The sequence below is a fragment of the Pollicipes pollicipes genome, unplaced genomic scaffold (genome assembly GCF_011947565.3).
Source record: "Pollicipes pollicipes isolate AB1234 unplaced genomic scaffold, Ppol_2.1 Scaffold_4002;HRSCAF=4701_pilon_pilon_pilon, whole genome shotgun sequence".
Taxonomy (NCBI): Eukaryota; Metazoa; Arthropoda; class Thecostraca; order Pollicipedomorpha; family Pollicipedidae; genus Pollicipes; species Pollicipes pollicipes.
In genome coordinates this window covers 6,188,347-6,207,236 of record NW_023596420.1, presented here as the reverse complement: position 1 = coordinate 6,207,236, position 18,890 = coordinate 6,188,347, and the positions used below count along the sequence as shown (strand labels likewise).

The 18,890-nt window shown below is 55.7% G+C and overlaps 1 protein-coding gene across 1 annotated transcript; it reads left to right on the top strand.

The window, feature by feature from the left end:
• Positions 1–1,098: 1,098 nt before the first annotated feature.
• Positions 1,099–11,491, top strand: LOC119093462 (acidic repeat-containing protein). Its single transcript, XM_037216417.1, has 11 exons — positions 1,099–1,161; positions 3,110–3,235; positions 3,715–4,176; positions 4,306–4,430; positions 4,715–4,828; positions 5,363–5,474; positions 5,535–5,672; positions 5,959–6,112; positions 7,088–7,178; positions 9,412–9,627; positions 10,440–11,491. Exons 2-11 carry the CDS (start codon positions 3,115–3,117, stop codon positions 11,082–11,084), a joined length of 2,178 nt encoding a protein of 725 aa, XP_037072312.1. The 5' UTR covers positions 1,099–1,161; positions 3,110–3,114; the 3' UTR covers positions 11,085–11,491.
• Positions 11,492–18,890: the final 7,399 nt, after the last annotated feature.

The window sequence follows — 18,890 nt, the reverse complement described above, 5'->3', positions numbered from 1 at the left end:
GCAGCGGTGGGACAGCGACATTGCTCTTGCCTGCCGCCCGCTGCCGCTCTGGATGTTCAGGTTGGCAATATGCGAAATAAAATTCTGCGTTCTGTTGGGGTTGGATTTCCTGGCTGTCTTTCCGTGAGAAATGCTTGTTTGTATTCGATTTCCTACGAGCTCCTTCTGGCGTTACGAATAACCTACCTGGCCTTTGCTTTAGCTTGTTTGTATTCCATTAGATGAACAGTCCGTCGACTCCGTCTAAATCCGTTAAGTGGCCTTTTACGATTTCGAATGGCGTCTTTGCACTCTTCGTTCCACCAAGAGCAGCTGTATGTTATTTTTTTATTTATCCTGACAGGGGTAATCTCCTGAGCCACGCAGTTCGCCCCGTATCAGCACAGAAACCCTCACTGACGCAACAACATCCCTGATCGCCGCAGGTGGTCCAATAATTGTCACATAGACTCCGGTTTCACGTTTGTTGTGTTCTTCAGAGATACTGAGAACTCCCTGAACGTAGACTGTAGGTGAGATGGTGGTTCCAAATTTGTATTAGCATAGCTAATCCATGTTCGTCTTAAAATGTTCAAGATCCAGTCGGAATTGATCACTGATAAAAACTATGTGACATGGTTTGAACATTCGCGCTCGCAACTCGTAGCAACGTCAGCCTCGATGTCCGGCGTTTTGGCCTCCATAGGCCGCGCGGCGTCGGCCCTGCGGGTGTAGCACTAAATGGTGGCCAATGAGCAACCAAAAAAGGTGACGCATCTTGAGGAATATGGCTGGTGAACTAGGAAAATCGGCATAAACCTTTAATGCAGTGCAACAGTAAGCCAAACACAACCTAAATCTGAAAAATGAGGAGGGCAGTTAACACCACTGCCCCCCATGGCCCCCCTTGGGGGGCCATGGCCCCCTGGACCCCTGTTCCTACGCCCATGCATGTGAGCACGGCCCGCACTTGTCGTCGGCTACCGATTTTTTTTGGGCAGTGGGTAATTTTTACTATTACCTCCGCCCTTGTTTATATGGTAGCTCTTCCCAAAATCCGGTAGCCTTTTGAACGACGCAGTTGTTGCGCATGACGGCTCGTTCGTTGTCGGGGACGCCGATGCCGCTTACGTACAGAGTGACGGTGTGAATGGAAAGCACGGTTGTTGGGTCTGCAGTGGGGTGTGTGCTGGTTAGTGACGTGGTAATGCACGGTGTAAACTAGCCGATTACCTTTCTGTACAAAGGTGTAGGATTAATGGGCCTGAGCAAAAAAAGCCTGATGATCTTATTACACCTATCTTCACGCTGTCTGGTAGAAAGAAGTGTAGGCTAACGCAGGATTGTAAAAAATTGACAGTTGTGATATCGGTAAATAACTAATTGATGAGATTGGGTTTACATTTGCGTTGAAATGGAAGTTTTATGCTCTTTCATTGCCGAACACTGAAAGGTTACAAAGTCTCAGTGAATATCAAGTGCTGGAGCTGGCATTTGATGAGCTGTTAAATGACTTCTCAAAAGTCTGCCTGCCTGTTGACACTGCCAATCAGATCAGTTTCTGAGTGTGCCAATTTTGTGGCATGTAGGATTGTGACTGTTCTTGTCAATGGTGGTGTATCACAGGATGCTTTTGCCATTGGGTGTGTGGTGGGATTTGGTCTGATCCTTTACTGGTTATTCCAGAATATCAATGTGATATGCATGTGAATATTTATGTATTGATCTATAAAAAGTGTGTGAGATGATCCTTAGTTTAGGAATGAGGCATTCTGTGACTGTGTTTGAAATGGAGTGATGCAAATTGGTGCCATTTGGCACAGTTGGTTTTTGGATGTTGCATTGGTGATAGTGCATTGGCATATGAAGTAAATTGTGTTTGTTCTCCATGCAATATATGCTTTTTGAATAAAACTTTTTGGCCATCATATGTTGCTGCATCTGCAAATGTGAACATAAACTTAATGTAATTTTTTCTAGCTTTCATAGCAAATTGGTACTCTCATGGGCTGCAGGTGTCATGCAAAGTTTTGTTCTTCACATTAATGGAAATTTTATGTTTTCAGGGTTCTTTGTATCAGTTTTAACCATTGTATGCTTTTTTTAGTTTTTAATATTGAATTCATTTCATTTTTGTGTTGCTTTTGCCATACTATGTTGATGCAATTTAACTTTTTAAGATTTAGTCATGACCAAATTATGTGAATTTCTCCATGTGATCTAGCTCATTTAAGGGCCTCTCATATGACCATCAGATATCTTATTTGTAGTGTCACCTTGGGTGTTCCACCTTGATGACATGGGTATTGTTGGGGTAACAATGGGGTATTCAGGTTTAAGACAGCCAGGTAATGGAAAAACATGCACCGCTGCAGGTAGAACTTAATGCAAAAATAGCATTGGCTGTGGTTGGAGACACACCTGCCCGTCAGTAGCTTGGCTCAGGTTACTTCTCACTGTTGGTTACTGTGATATGCAGGGGCCTAGCCTGAAGCATGAAGGTGACAGCATAGCTGTTATACTTTCATGTTTCCATGTAATAAGGCAATAGCGATATGTTGTGTATTAATTTCATTTGATGCATATTGCATTTTTGCATCCTGAGTCAATTTCTGCTAATATATCTCCCATTTTCAGCATTCTTTTGCCAGCATGTGGTGCACATGGTATACATGCATCTGACTTTTTTTGAAAGGACTTAAGTTGCAAATAGAACAGCAAGTGTAGACATGTTGCATCACCCCCAGTGAAACAGCCTGAAGTAACCAAGTGGCTTAGTTGACCATTGTCTGTATTCAGTATTGTATATATACCTTATAAATGAACTGCTCCAATCCCTTATGCCTGCAAAGGTACCAATGTCTCAAAAATATGTGTCAAGGCACAGTTTGTCTATGTCTGAGTCCCAGCTGTGAATGGTGGAAGATGCAATGGTTTCCAACACCAAATGACCTTTGATGGGTCTTGCACATTGTCATAACAAGAAGCTGCATAAGTATGCAAAAATGTGACACCATATGCACCATACACACAAGAAAGTGCTGCTTTTGCAGCCTGTTCTTTTGTAAGATCATCGCTTTGATTTTGTAGGTCACCAGTGTTGTGATATAATGGTATTATTTCCATCCAGGAAAGATGAAGAAGCGAGCGACGGTCCGTATGTCCATGTTTTGTCCGGATGGCTCCCCTACACCAATTGGCATGGACAGAAACATCACTAAAAGAGCAGCTGGAAGGTCGTCCAAGAAAGTTGCTGGTATGTAGTGTGCATGCTAGTGAATGATTAGTTTGGAAGGAAGTCAGATCACTATTCTTGTATGATTGAAGAGTTAGTCATAAAAATGAAAATATGGTTTGTGAAAGCATCTGTTAGGTATTTGTGTGGATGTTTATTGATCAGAGATGATGGACATGGGCTTACAGTTGTCAGATGGTGACGGTGGTCTGGCTTGTGGCGTGCCGGCATGAAGGCCATTTCGCTGTTATCTCCTTTTATGGACAACTTTGATGTCAACTCTATGGCGTTTCATGTGAAGCAAAGCGATATAAGATTTGTGTTTGCCACTGCTTGCCTTCACAGCCCTTGCTGTCTTATCCGTCATTACTGTGTTAAATTTTGCCCACCCTGTTGCTGTCCGGGATAGCGCGGCATGACCTGGCGATGAACGCACTGGGCGAGGATTAGCCTGACGTCAGTGGTTTGGCCGTCAGCTGACCGCTCGCGTTTGACGGCAGAGTTCAACAAGCTGTCGCGGCGGCGGCCGGAGCCGGCGTCGGAGCGCGAGAACGCGCCGCCTTCGCCCCGCCGCCCCGGCCGCCGGCTGTTCTCGCGTCCGACGCTAGCCGAGATCGGCGAGGCGGCTGACGCGCTGCCCCTGGCCACGGCCCGGCCGCCGCTCCGGCCGCTGGCCGAGCGACAGCCGTCGGCCTGTGACGAGGGCGCGCTGCTGAGACGGCCAGAGCTGAAGACAGAGCTGAAGACGCGGCCGGAGGAGTCGGTGGTGGAGGAGGAGCTGGCGTTGTTAGGGCGACGAGGTCCGGCGGCGGACACGACGCGCGGTGCTCCCAAGACGGGGCGGAACGGCTGGGACGAACCGTCGAAGACGACACGGCCGCTAGAGGACGGCGTTGAAAGGCCCACGCCTATGACGAAGGTAGCGCCAGTGGAGCTGACATCTCCCTCATCCCACCAGAGCCGTCTGTGAAATGTGCGACTGACCTCGGTTGGGGCGGCGGGCAGTGTGACAACGCCCCCCCTCGCCGGGCAGCGAGGACACCGACCACTCTCCGTCCGACTCGTTCGAGTCCCGGCCGCCTCGTCACCAGTCGTCACCAAGGCTCGGCCTGACCGTAGCGAGGCCCGGCCGTCCTTCAGCGATGGCCCGACGGCCGTCAGCGAGGCCCGGCCGTGCCAGCGATACCCGGCCGTTTTTCGCGAGGACCCGGCGGCTGTAAGCGAGGTCGGCCCGACGTCAGCGCGAGGCCCGGCCCCGAACTGTCAGCGAGGCCCGGCGCGACTGTCAGCGAGGGCCCCGGCCGACTGCAGCGGAGGCCCGGCTGGCAGTCAGCGAGGCACGGGCCGACTGGTGGCGAGGCCCAGCGGCTGTTAGCGGGCCCGGCCGTCAGCGAGGCCCGGCCGACTGTTGGCGAGGCCCAGCCGGCTGTTAGCGAGGCCCGGCCGACTGTCAGCGTGGCCCGGCCGTTTGCTAGCGAGGTCCGGCCGGCTGCGGTCCAGCCGGACGCCGCCTCCAGCTCGGGCTCTGAGCAGAGCCTGCCGTACTTCACCCCCAGGCGGCTGGTGCGCCGCCGCCCCGCCGCTGCCGTGCTCGAGAGCTCGGACGAGAGCGGCGTCGCCGACGGTGGCCGCTCGGCGCCGCTGCTGTTGCGCGCCCTGCGGCGCCTGCCCGCCTCCACGTCCACCCCAGCCGTGGGCGCGCCCACCCAACCGCCGGACGTAGCCGGCCTGCCGTCGCCCGTGCTGGAGGCCGGGCCGCTCGCCGGCGGTCGGCCGGGCGCGGCCTCTGCTCACGGGAGCTGGGAGCGGGCCGAGGGCGAGGCGCCCGCGGCGGAGGCTGCAGTGGAGCGACGCGAGCCCACGGGGCGCCCGCCGCCGGACGCGTCCGTCGCCACCGACCCGGAGAGCGCCTCGCTCGTCCTTGCGGTTGGCGCGCCCGCGCCCCGTCGGCGGTCGCTGGAGGTGCGGGAGGAGACGCCGGCCACCGCCCCTGCTGGGAGTCCGCGTGAGTCGTGGCCAGCTCCGGCGGCCGCGTCCCCACCGGCAGCTCCAGCTCCGCCACCAGCATTGGCCGCGCCCCCCGCTCCGCCGTCGGCTCTGAACGCACCGCCGGCCGACTGCGCTGACGTGGCGCGCTGGGTGGAGGAGAGCCCGTTCCTGACGGTGCCCTCGGACGAGTCGGACGTGGTCGTGATCAACTCGGACTCGGAGTGGGACGACTCGGACCTGCTCAGTGTCTCGGAGCGCGCCGCCGTCGCCGGCGTGCCGCCGTCGACCGGCGAGACGCCGGCTCCGCCGCCGCCGCCGTCGCGCCGGCCAGCGCCGGCCAAGCCGCCACGCGGAGCCGGTCACCAGGAGCGTCCGCAGCCGGAGGGGGTCGGCACGGCGGCGGGTGCGCCGCGGCGCGAGCGGCCGCGTCACAACTCGGGGTCCTCCTCCGGAGATGAGCTGGAGAAATGTGAGTGGCGGTGGCGTCAGCAGCGCCGCCGTGGAGCGGGGAGGTGGAGTGGTGCTGCTCTCTGTTGACGGAAATACGAGTTAGGTTCAATGGTCGGGCCAGCTCACGGTCGGGCCAGCTCACGAAACTAGTTTGTTTTACTAAATAACCGATATTTGCACCCGAATGTATCATATGTGTGTGGTCCAGCGTTCCATCCCTCCATCATGTTGATTATGCCCATTCGAAGAGTGCGTATTAGCCAAGCTAAGCGTGCACGCCTCTAAGCTGTGCACCTGATTTTCAGTTAAACGCCTGTACGTCACGCCCAGACGGAAAGCCCGCGCACTATCCTCAACGAGCGAAAACGAAGACGACTTCATCAACGACGACTCCACGAGCGAGGACGAGCTCATATACCACCGCGCGGTGGCCGGTGCCGCCCGCGCGCGCAACCCGCGGTGAGCCGCCGCCGGGCGCCAGGGCCGGGGGGAGGGGGGGGGGGGGGGCGCCACATGCCGGCCTGGAGGGCGCGCCGGCGGTGGATTCAGCCGCTGTGGGAGAGCGGGGCAGGTTTGAGCGTGGAGCGGAGCGGTGGAGGCGCAGGGATGGACGCCGAGTTGTAGGCGGTGCGCTGGAACTGTGGCTTACGAAACGCTCGGGGAAAGCTTCATAGCTGGTTCTCGGTTTTCTTTTGAGTCACAGGCGACTCCCAATCCCTGACTTTCGGTTTGTCATCTTATTTGTCCGGGTTCGGTCCGGGCCGACCGATCCTATCACCGTTTGACGACTGTCTAGTCGCGGTTGTACGTGCCTGCGCTCGTGCCCCAGCTCTGCGTGCGAAGCCGACCGGTCCGCGGCGGCCATGTTGGGTGTTGAGCTGGTGTCTGACGCTAACACTGAAGTGGTATTTGCTACTGACGCTCGACTGCTGTCCGCTGCTGACACTGAGCTGCTGTCCGCCGCTGACGCTGAGCTGGTGTTTGCCGTTGACTGGTGTCCGCCGCTGACACAGCTGGTGTCTGCCGCTGACGCTGAGCTGGTGTCTGCCGTTGGCTGGTGTCCGCTGCTGACGCTGAGCTGGTGTCTGCCGCTGACGCTGAGCTGATGTCCGCCGCTAACGCTGAGCTGGTGTCCGCCGCTGACGCTGAGCTGATGTCCGCCGCTAACGCTGAGCTGATGTCCGCCGCTAACGCTGAGCTGGTGTCCGCTGCTGACGCTGGGCTGGTGTCCGCCGCTGACACTGAGCTGGTGTCTGCCGCTGACGCTGGGCTGGTGTCCGCTGCTGACGCTGAGCTGGTGTCTGCCGCTGACGCTGAGCTGACGTCCGCTGCTGACACTGAGCTGGTGTCCGCCGCTGACGCTGAGCCGGTGTCCTCTGCTGACGCTGAGCTGACGTCCGCTGCTGACGCTGAGCTGATGTCCGCTGCCGGCAGGCCGGACCCGCTGATCTGTGCCAGCGACGAGTCGCCCGAGGCGACCGGCGTGTCACCGGACGAGCCCGTCTTCAGACCGCCTCGGCCTCAGGTACTCAGCGCTGAGCTGCTGACGTCCGGCGCATGTTTGGCATGACGTCGGGAAAACCATGCCGTCTCCTCTTAGCCCCTGTAGGTCTTCTGTTAACGTTTGTATTGTCTTTGTATAGAACAACGAAAGGTCCCGGGATTTTTCAATCAAAGTTTGAAACACATGGTCGAAGAAGCTTTAACTGCATGCTTTTATTGTCCGTACATGTTTTTCAGAACAATTTACTTTGCTTAGACCATGTCATCAGCGTGTCAGAACAATGCTTGTGGTAATGCCTTTTATATGCTTGCGCATACAATAGCTCTGCTTTGCTTTTCAAACTCGGTATCCGAAAAATATTGCTCCGCTGTGACACGATTGGTTGACACTTGCAATATTTGACTTTTTACTCGGTCCAGACCTGTGACCCGCTGACCCGTCCACATAGCTTGCATGACCAACCGCTGGGCTTCTCACCACTGTGTGGCAACTGGTAGGCATGGGGGTCGGCCACCCAGTAACGCTGATGACTTAATTGGTGGCCGGTCAGGGGCCTGGCACTGAGCGACTTTGTCATAACAATACGTTACTCAGCGACTGTATCATAACAATACATCACTCGTTAAAATATTTCGCAACCAAATCCGTTGGCGTAAGACCGCTGTAATCTAGGGGTCTTGGGGTCCTGGATGCACACTAAAAATGGGAGCTGTGCCGCATCCAATGCTGCCAACAAAATTCCAAGGCTTAAAAAAGTTGATGTTTGTTACGACTGCTGGACCTAATATGCCGCCTTTCCAAGCATTTTCAGGTAGTTTTAGTTTTCCTTGCATTGCTACATTTCGGTACTGGGCTGCGCAGGAGACGGTCAAGTCCCCTTCCTCTCCGACTCAGGCGTGACTCTTGGCCATGGCGGCCAGACGAACCATCGCCCCCCCCCCCCTGCCGACCTACCTCTCCCCTAGATCAGTCGGTAGAACTGCCGTCGGCACATGCCTCCGCCTGGCTCCACCCACCACCTAAGGTTGCCGTAACTGCCCCCTCCCCACGTGCCGCCAGCCATTTGGCGCCGGCCGGCTGGGGCGGCGGCCGGGCGGTGCCCGCCGCCGGGGCATCTGCGGCCCGTCCGGCCGGCGGCGCCCGGGTCACACGTTCTTGCTCGCATTGGCCGGCGGCCGCGGGCGGCGGCGGCCCGGGGCCGGCCGGGTGACCCGGATTGCGCGCGCCCGCGACGAGCGGCGCTGCCAGACGGACCCGCGGCGAGCGGCGCTGTCAGGCAGGTCCGACGGCGAGCGGCCCTGCCGCGGCCCCGCTGAGGTCTGGCCGTACCGCGGCCCCGCCGAGGTCTGGCCGTACCGCGGCCCCGCCGAGGTCTGGCTGTACCGCGGCCCCGCCGAGGTCCAGCTGTACCGCGGCCCTGTCGAGGTCTGGCCGTGCCGCGGCCCGCCGAGGTCTGGCCGTACCGCGGCCCCGCCGAGGTCTGGCCGTACCGCGGCCCCGCCGAGGTCTGGCCGTACCGCGACCCCGCCGAGGTCTGGCCGTACCGCGGCCCCGCCGAGGTCTGGCCGTACCGCGGCCCCGCCGAGGTCTGGCTGTACCGCGGCCCCGCCGAGGTCTGGCCGTACCGCGGCCCCGCCGAGGTCTGGCCGTACCGCGGCCCCACCGAGGTCTGGCTGTACCGCGGCCCCGCCGAGGTCCAGCTGTACCGCGGCCCTGTCGAGGTCTGGCCGTGCCGCGGCCCGCCGAGGTCTGGCCGTACCGCGGCCCCGCCGAGGTCTGGCCGTACCGCGGCCCCGCCGAGGTCTGGCTGTACCGCTGCCCCGCCGAGGTCTGGCTGTACCGCGGCCCCGCCGAGGTCTGGCCGTACCGCGGCCCCGCCGAGGTCTGGCCGTACCGGGTACCGCCGAGGTCTGGCCGTACCGCGGCCCCGCCGAGGCCTGGCCCTGCCGCGGCCCCGCCGAGGTCTGGGCCTGCCGCGGCCCCGCCGAAGTCTGGCCGTACCGCGGTACCGCCGAGGTCTGGCTGTACCGCGGCCCCGCCGAGGTCTGGGCCTGCCGCGGCCCCGCCGAAGTCTGGCCGTACCGCGGCCCCGCCGAGGTCTGGCCCTGCCGCGGCCCCGCCGAGGTCTGGGCCTGCCGCGGCCCCGCCGAGGTCTGGCTGTACCGCGGTCCCGCCGATGTCTATCCGTACCGCCGCCCCGCCGATGTCTGGCCGTGTGGCGGAGTGATCGTGGTGACACTGGTCGTGTCTTCAGGCGCGAAAGCCGCTGGGCTCGGCGGCGCGAGCCACGCCCGGGCCGCGCAGCACGCCGCGCCAACTCAGCTTCATGTCATCGCTGGCCACCCACCTGGTGGAGGGCCGCCGCCGCTGCCCGCAGGCCGCCGCCTTCGTCACCGGCTTTAAGACGAAGAAGCTGGAGCTGGCGCGACACCTGCTGCGGCTGATTAATGCGGAGGTCTTCGAGGATAAGGTGGGGCGTTTCGTTAGCGGTGCGAAATCGCGTCCTGTTGGCTGGGTGCTCGTTCAGAGCTTCGGCCGGGCGCCAGTATTTCATGAGCTCAAACCCAGTCGGAGGGACCCTTCACGCTTGTTAGCACCAGTACTGGGGTGGGGCACGCCTGCTCCTCCGAACACCTTAAACTTGCCTTGGATTCGAACTGAAGTCAAGTGATGGCAGAGCAGTATTCTTGCTGGTACTGCCCTGTATGACTTTATTCCCATGGCACGGTCAGTTTGAGTTGCCCAATTACAGGTGCCACGTGTCATCCCCACATTTGTCGCCCTTACTGCCGTTCCGCATACACAGTGATTGTATTTCTGTGCTCCTTTTTACGCAATTTATGTGTCTGTGTCTTCTGCATAACACTGCATCTGTGTTTTCTGCATAGCTTCTGTCTCTGCGCGTTACGTTTAACGTGGCTTTCTGTGTGTCTGTTGTTATTTTCGCCTCTACTGGGGTCATTTGCTGTGTTATCCTATTGTTTTGCTGTATGCTTTGTCTGTTTATCTTACCGTCCGTACATTTGTATATTCTCTTTGTCATTCCCTTTTGGAAGCAGAGCGGACGAATGCCAAAAGGCCTGTTAAGTTTCGTCGGGACACTTGTCACCTGGCAAATGACGTACAAATCAAATCGAGAAGATGCGGTGCTACAACTGGCTTGCATGCAGTGACTGGAGTCAGATCTAGGAGTTTGTGGCCCCTGTCCGGTCTCCCCTGCCGGTGTTGGCGCTCCCGTGGCCGCCTGACCCCCCCCCCCCCCAATCCGGCTCCCCGCCACAGCTGGCCCCCGACCTGGAGATCAAGTTCAACAAGCGCATGCTGCGTACGGCCGGCTTCTGCTACAGCAAGCAGACCGCCTGCGGCGGTGCGACGGTGCGCACGGCGCGCATTGAGCTCTCTGAGAAGGTGGTAGACAGTGCTGAGCGGCTGCGCGACACGCTGGTGCACGAGCTGTGCCACGCCGCCGCCTGGGTTGTGTCGGGCGACCGCGGCGGCCACGGGCCCGTGTGGCGCGGCTGGGCCGGCCGCGTGCAGCGCCGCTTCCCCGAGCTGCCGCCCGTCTCGCGCTGCCACAGCTATGAGATCCGCTGCAAATACACGTACCGATGTACGCGGTGCGGCTACAGCTTCGGTCGGCACTCCAAGTCGCTGGACACGCAGCGCAAGGTGTGCGGCCGGTGTCACGGCCGGTTCGAGTGCGTGCTGACGGCGGCGCTGGAGCGGCCGGCCGGCGCCGCGCCGGCCACGCCCCGCACGCCCGCCCCGTTCGCCCTCTTCGTCAAGGACAATTATGGCTCGGTGAAGAAGGATTCGGCCGGACTCAAGCACGCCGAGATAATGCGCGTGCTCGGGCAACAGTTCGCCGCTGCCAAGATTACCAAGGAGGGGGAGAAGGTACGTGCGACTGAGTGCAGCGACTTTTAGTTGGTGTTTTACGTCTGTAGGTGTTGACCGAGCACGATCGCCCCTGTTGACCTCTGACCTTCGAAATGGCGCACGTCGCGGTGACCGAACGATTTCTGTTTAAGAGATACGCCCATGACGTGGGGCCGAGTTCTGCGTGGTGACAGCTGGCCGACGACGTTTTATGCATGTTTGACCTAGCTTCACTTGATTTTGACTATTCATGTTTCTTTTTATTGTGAACTTGCTCAGACTCTGTATGTGAACATGCGTATAAAAAGCTTGCCAAACCCGGGAGCTTTGCTGCCCGATTTACGTGTTGATCGTGCTCTATTTTCTATGTATTTATATCTCACATGATACGGCATCTTTCGGGTGATGTCCTTTAGATGACATATTAAATTCCTCTTATGAGACATATGACTATGTAGCAGAAAATAAAGTCTTCAGTACGTGCCATGTATTTTCTACTCAGCGTCATGGGCTGTCGCTGGCGGCGGGGCGTCTGAGTTCATCACCGGCAGCTTCAGCGCCACTGTTCCGGACGCTGGTACGGACGATGAATGACTTGCATGGCCTCAGGCCATCCTGTCTGGTCGGGAAGCAATGCGGACCTTCGATCGATGCCCGCAGTTGGGCCACGCGTGTGCAATATGCACGCGCTTTGCGACAAGGTGCCTGCGCTCAGTCGGCTCCGAATTGGTGGAGAGCGTCAAAAATATTTAGTCAGCGGCCATTACGCTGCACTTCACCGCTGCTTGAGGTGCGAATGCCGACTGACGATCCGTTAAGCAAATGGAGCGCAATATCAGCAGCGGCAAGGGAGCGGGGTCAGCACCACACTCCACTGACCGTGTCATGCGCGCTTATTACCGCTCTGCAGGCACGTGACCTGGCACTGCGCCAGCTCGGCGCCAGCAGAAACGGGAGCGCCGTGGCGCGCAGTGACCTTGTCGTTAGTCAACACTGCAGCTGGAGTGAGTGAGGCGAGGGCCGCCGGGCCGAAGGCCGCCGCGTACAACTGACCGGCCCGGGTATGCGGCGGGCCACGCTCTACTTTTTGCAGAATCCGACCATCTCCATGCTTGAGTAATCGACCCACGGTTCTTCTGCGGCCGTGCTGGACATTCTTATTTGATGATGGCGGGCAGGAGGCCACCGCGTCGGGGAGGCGACTCTGACTCACGGTGAAAGGACATAATTGTCGAGAGTGCATCCATCCACTTCAGCTCAGGCGCGCATCCAGAGCCTCGGCAAGGGAGGGGGGCCGGGCAGAGGGTTGACAAAGGGCTCCCTGATAGCAAAATGCCCCTCTCCAACTATAAAAAAAAAAACGCTGGATATGGCACATTTGTTATTAAAGGCATGTTTTTTATATTTTTTCAGTTTGGCCTTCTATAACTAAAAAAGACGCCAGAAACTACCGCGAGATCAGTTCTGCATGCATTTTCAGTTAATAAATTGAAGAAATAATGCGTTAAGCGACTGCATGAATAAATCGCCGGACCTCTTCATTTTACACCGATTCGAGGCATTTTTTCCGGACAGATTGAGCTAGGAGGCCTTGTCGGACTTTCTATTTGTGTTTTCAGAATAATGAAGGACCCCGGAATGAAGAATGTGCATTGAAATGGGTCAACAAATTGTGTTAACGTAGCCAAGCCTGTTTGTTTGAAAATGTTCAACATCCAGTCTGATTCGATCAGTGACACGCCTTATGTAACGTAGTTCTGAGCATGTACGATTGCAAATTTAAGCAACAAAAACCTCCACGCCAGGCGTTACAGTCTCCATAGGCCGCGCAGCTTGGCCCTGTCGCTAAGACTATGTCGTGGCCGCCGGGTGGTGGAAGGTGACGCGTCTGAAGAAGTACTTTTGAACGCTTTGCTATCAAATCGCACATTTAGAAGGTACTCCGGGCATATACTTCACTTGTGCGATTTTTTATTAATGATAAGAACGGATTAGGCTTAACAGCACCGTGAAGTGGTTCTGGAATTTGGTAGTGGATCTAGCATAGTAAGGGTAGATCTCTCATTTTCGTTTTGCTGTAGCTGTTGCTGTAGCTGTTCGTGTTGCTGTATCTGTCCAGAGGACAACCTCAAAGCTTGTAAACATTTGCAACCATCATTTGATGACGGCCGTTCTTGCGCACACGATACCCGCCGCCTGCTACTACTTACAGTGGTCGGCAACCGTTCGGCTTTACGGACAGCGCAAACCAGGCCATCGCTGTCCGTGATCCCGAGATGGCGGGCGCACGAACTCAAACCTTTTGATGTAATTTGCCCTACGAGTCGGTTCTGCAAAAGGATGGACGCTCTCAGGCAGACATGGGATGGCGTTTTTCGTTTTATAGCTCATTTCGACCCACTCCATTCAACACTGATGATATCTCCTGTTTCTTTCTGGGAGAGGAGCCCCCTTGAGAGCAATACTAGGGGCATACTAAGGTTCCCAGCCAAAGGCAAAAGTGTCATTCCGTCCCACCGCGAAGTGTCTTCCGGCTGCCACTCTGGCGACACGGGTTGGGAATCCCTAGCCGATTTGGAGACCCTTAGAGTGATACACTTCACCCTGGTCCCCTCCTTGACGCGGAAGGCCTTCTGACCCACTCAGCTGACCCCGGATCGACGCAGAAGCCCTCATTGACGAAACAGCATCCCTGACCGCGGCAGGTGATCCGATAATTGGCGCACAGACTCCAGTTCGGCTTAACGGGCCCATGCCAGAACAGGGAGGGCGGGCGCAGCGTTCGGTACTTGGGATCCTGACTGGAACAGAACCCCTCAATTGCCTCAATATAAACACTCATCATAGAGTCTCATATTTCCGTTTATTGTCAGAGGGCCCCGACCAACGCAAGAGACCCTCTGTCATTAGCAGTCCCGTCCCAGTCCCTGTTGAGCAAATCTTCCCCTAACTGATTCCAGGCCCCTCGTCGACACAAAATTCCTTGTTAGAAGCTGTCGGCCCCTGCACGCTACAGCATCCTTGCATTGTTTCAGGGGCCCCGACCAATCTAAATCGTGGACCCGGCCTTGTCCTTGCTTGGGAAATGGGCCCGAGAGTTCAGACCGACATGGAGCCGACTTTTCGGTATTGGTGATCTCTGGCCAAAAAGAGGAACGTTCTGTCTCAGGGGTCTCCTATCGGTACAGGGCGCCCTCTTACTGACATTGGAGATCACGGCTTTACGGGCGGTAGTCCTTAATGTGACCTTCGGACCCTTCAGCCTTACAATCGGCCCCTTGATCTTCTGTCTCGAGAGACCCCTCGGCTCCTCTTCGGGCTCACTCAGATATCGCTCCTGGCCGACTCGGGGCCACTCGCCGCTACAGGACGCCTGTTAGGCACTGTGACTCCTGACTGACACAGGAGCCCCTCACTGTGTCGGATCCAAACATTGCAAATCGGGGCCATGGCCTTGTTCCTGCTTGGGAAATGGATCTCAAGGGCTCTGACGGACATGGAGCCGACTGTTTGGTTCCCTGTCGAGGCCCTGTACAATAGGGACAGATAACAACCATATAAGAGGGTCCTAAAAGAAGCCCTCCTACTGACATTTCGGGTCAAAGCATGGGTGGGAGACCAGGCCCGAGTCCAGTCAGGCCCTTGATTTTTTGTTCAGAGGACCCCCCCCCCCCCCCCTCCTCTTTCGGCCACTCTTCACACCTTCTCAAAGTCCGTGACTGACTAGGGGTCACTAGCCGACACATGGCCCCCTGTTAGGCACTGTGGACGCCTCACCAACACAGCGTCCCTCTCAATTATTTCAGGAACCCAGACCAATGTAAATGGTGGCTATCGGCCTTGCATTCGCTTGAGAAATGAGTCCCCAGGTTACAGCTTCACGGGGAGTCTGGTCGGTGTTCTGGTCGGAGTCTGGTCGGTGTTCGTGGTATCTGGCCGACTTTGACACCCGCCTTGCCTCAGGGTGGCCTCAAACGACGCAAGAGAGCCTCTGACTGATATTTCAGTTCACGACCCTACGGGCCACGATTCTTTCGTGACCTACAGCCTGTACCTCGTGTTGATATGTCCTTCAACCGGGCCTTTGATCGTCAGTTTCGGTGGACCTCCCAGACCCATCTTCGGGTCTCATCGAGCGCTGCCCTTGGTCGGTTCGGGTCTCCTTGCGAGCACAGGACCCTCTGTTCGACACTGTGGACCCCTGACAGGAACAGGAGCCCCGACCAGTGTGGATCACTAGCCCCGGCTTTGTCACTACTTGAGAAATGGGCCATCAGGCCTGTACCGCCACGACGCATACTGTGCGTTACTGGAGGTGTCTGACCGCCATATGGGCCCCTATTGGCTCAGAAAGGCCCTGATCAGCGCGCAGTGCCCCCTGACCGGCATTGGAGCGCCCGGCCCTGTTGGGCCGGGCCTCCTAATATGACTTACTGCCGGCGTTTTGTGCCCTGCGGGCCCTCAAGTTGGGCCCGTAATCGTAGGTCCCGGGGGACGTGACCTGCTTGCACGTGTCCCCCTGTGTCCCCTGCCTGCGCTTCCGGTTCAGCTGCAAGCAGCGCCTGCAAGCGGTGGTCTAGGCAGTGAACAATGTCTTCTGCAGTAGTGTGCTGCCTGGTCAGCTGAAGTTATCTAATGGCCTTGGTTTGTCTACAAAATTGCGACATAAGAAATTGGTGACCCGATGAAGTTATCATGAGAAACGTGCAGCAGGCCACCTGCAAAATTTGCAGAACCTGGGTCGAGACCCCGTCCCATATTTCAAAGGAAGGGGCCGGCGACACATGGTCGCCTCAGTTGGATTGATAGAAGGAAACCTTATTGGCACCAGATGTGCACTTCATTGATTTACAGCGTGTTCCATGTTGCCGACTTTGTTCTGATCCGTCACCGCTAATAGTCAGTTGCAGGACAGAACTCCTTATGGCATTTACTTAAGCATTGCGCAAAACTTCGTACCGCTTACCCTGGTATACAAATCTTTGTAAACAAAAAACTTTTGACGGACAAAACTTTGCAACCCAAAATTTCTTAAACCTCGCATGCATAAATGTTTGTACCACATTTATCCGTGTACGCCAATATTTGGGAGAAAATTCAAACGCAATTAGTCCCCTTACATTTTCTCGTAGGCGCAATTCTTGCACTCCGCTTTCTTCGTTTCCGAATTTGTTCACAGCGTATTTCTTTGCATATCAACTTTGTCGCACCTCATGCATTCGTAAACGCAATCATTCGTGCCGCGCGCTTTCTTACAGCCAACTCTTCCACCGCTCTTATTCGAGCTAGTAATTCCTGAAGTGGAAGACCCGTCGACTTCAGCACACAGGGACACTCCAGGAAGGGTCCCTATGTGCTTTAAGGCAGACAGTGCGCGGGTTCGAGCATAAGTCGTGTGTGATCCTCCAATTTACATAGGCACATTCACGCACATTGCGCTGCACGGCACATGCCCTTGGAGTTCAAGGCAGCATTGCTGGAGCCATACAGAGATGCCGGAAGACCCGAACGAAAATTTGGTTCAGCTGGCTGGCGACCTAACTAAGACGGCGGTTACCGGAAAGGAGGAACAGAAGACCAGATGCACCACCCGTGGCGCCATAGCGCCGGCACCGATGCGGGAGGGAGGACTATCGGAGGGCGGCTCTGGGCTCCTCATGCCCGGTGTCGTGAGTCAGCGGCGGAACCCTGACACAAATCATGCATTCCTGCCGCGAACTTGTTCGCGGGTAGCTCATCCAGGCGGTGATCTGGCAAGGCGAAGCAGGGCGACGCATCTCCTGCGATTTGACATCAGACCTCGTGAAGAACTGTATGCACGGAGGCACTAGCGACGTAGTAGTTCCAGTGCGCGTCAGGAAAACCAGAGGTGTGGGCTTCATTTCCCGCCGGTGCCTGCCCATGTTACCGCAGAACTGCCCGTCCGCGGTGTCGGTGCTTGCTGCGGGGACTGCAAGTGATGCCATAGAGTGTCAGCTGCTGAATGCGTTGTAGGCATCCCAGTGACAAGATGTGTCCTGCACTAGCGAAAGCGACAGCTGGAGTGAGCAGGAATTGCACTTTGGTTGATCTGTTTGACTTTCAGAGACCAATAAGGTATACCTGAAATAACAAGAAAGAGCTCCAGCTACTGATTTTTCGGCACGACGAATTTAAAGTTATTATGCTGGGCTATCAACTTTCAGTAGACCATGCGGTACTGGTCAAAAATGACATGATAGAACAAACGTTGGTTATTCTGACAATATTCAAACATTTAAAACTGCATTCACGGTCATGAGCGCAAAGGCCGAGCCCGATTAAGCGAAAACTACACTTGCAAATCACGACTCGTGAATCGAGAAAATGCTCCAAATTTAAGCGCAATTTGAAACAGAAATATGTCAAAAGTAGCAAATGATCCGAGCTCCCACATCTTAACACCCAATACACAGCTTTACGGTAAGGCCCTGCACCAAACGCAAGCGACTATGATGATTCATATCGAGCATAAGATCATACAATTAGTCACCACAAGCAATCAAACACCACGAACATTATCCGAATCTCACGAAAATTCTGCGAATTCAGGTTGTCACGTCAGAGTAGCCAATGCACGGTAAGACAGAAATAAAAAGATACACGATAATATGGTAACACAACCCGAAATACAGGCGGCGAAACCGAAAGGTTTCGATGACCCACGCTGAGTGTTCATATAGAAAGAAATTGGCAAGCGGGTCGGTGGTTCATAACAGCGAATATAGTGCTATTTCCTAGCATGCTGCTTAAGCCAGGTCCCTTGAAAACGCTTGTATGTTTGGCATCGGGCGAGGATTACAAATGTGCAATGATTGTTAGATCTTGAGGCTCGCATTGTCCTTTAGCTGCCGCTTAATTTACGTTTTTAAGGTTGGCATCTGTTGCGCTATGCTCCATTGCTGCATGGACGGTCTCTACCATGTGTTCTAGTGTTGTGTTTGCTCTCGGCAAGCATGCGTCTTGGCAAGCATCGGTCTACCATGTGTTCTAGTGTTGTGTTCGCTCTCGGCAAGCATGCGTCCTTCAATATGTTTATCCAGCCCGTCGCGAATGCTACGCTTTATTCCTCCCACATAACGTAACCTTGAGCAGAGGTTTCAAGGTCATGGTCTGGCAGGATCTTGAAAGTGTCAGCAGCGGAAGCAATTCCATGCTATGCTTTTCTGCGCGCTTCGTCTTTCAGGCTCATTAACACGTGTAATGGGCGAATCCTAACTCCCAGTTGGATAAGTATCTTCCTCTTTCTCCAGAGCTGATCGTGCTAGTATGGACTTACAAGTACCACTGAACGGAGAATCGCAGGTTGTGTGCGATGTGTTTCGTAGTGAAAAGAATTACCGAGATGCTGCCCGAGTTTGCAAGAGATCTGGCAGAGAGCCTCAACCCATTGGCCAGACGCCGGAAATTCAGTTGATTTAGCCTTAAAGTCGTTTGATCTTCAGACCACATTTAGCTGGCAAAGATGACTCATGTGAGCGCATAAAGGCTATCGCTAGAAGTGGCTGCACAGCGACTGCTATGGCCTCACCTCTCGTTTATACAACCGAGACCCCGAAGTTCATTATGTTCGATGAGTTGTAAATTGTTGGTAGTAGCTAAGTAGTAAACGCCGAGTGCTGTCAATGTAATGAACTTTTTCTCGATAACGTTGTTTAAGCATTACGTTATGGTATGTTCAAGACTGATAACTCGGTATAAGCACCCTGAACTCATAATGCTAAGCTATGCATAGAGTTGCAGGCGTTGTGAAAAGTGTGCGAGGTTTGCAAAAGCGTAACTAACAGCGGGAGCACCAGAGTGGTGTGTTCGATCTTTGCAGACTGTACTTAAGAT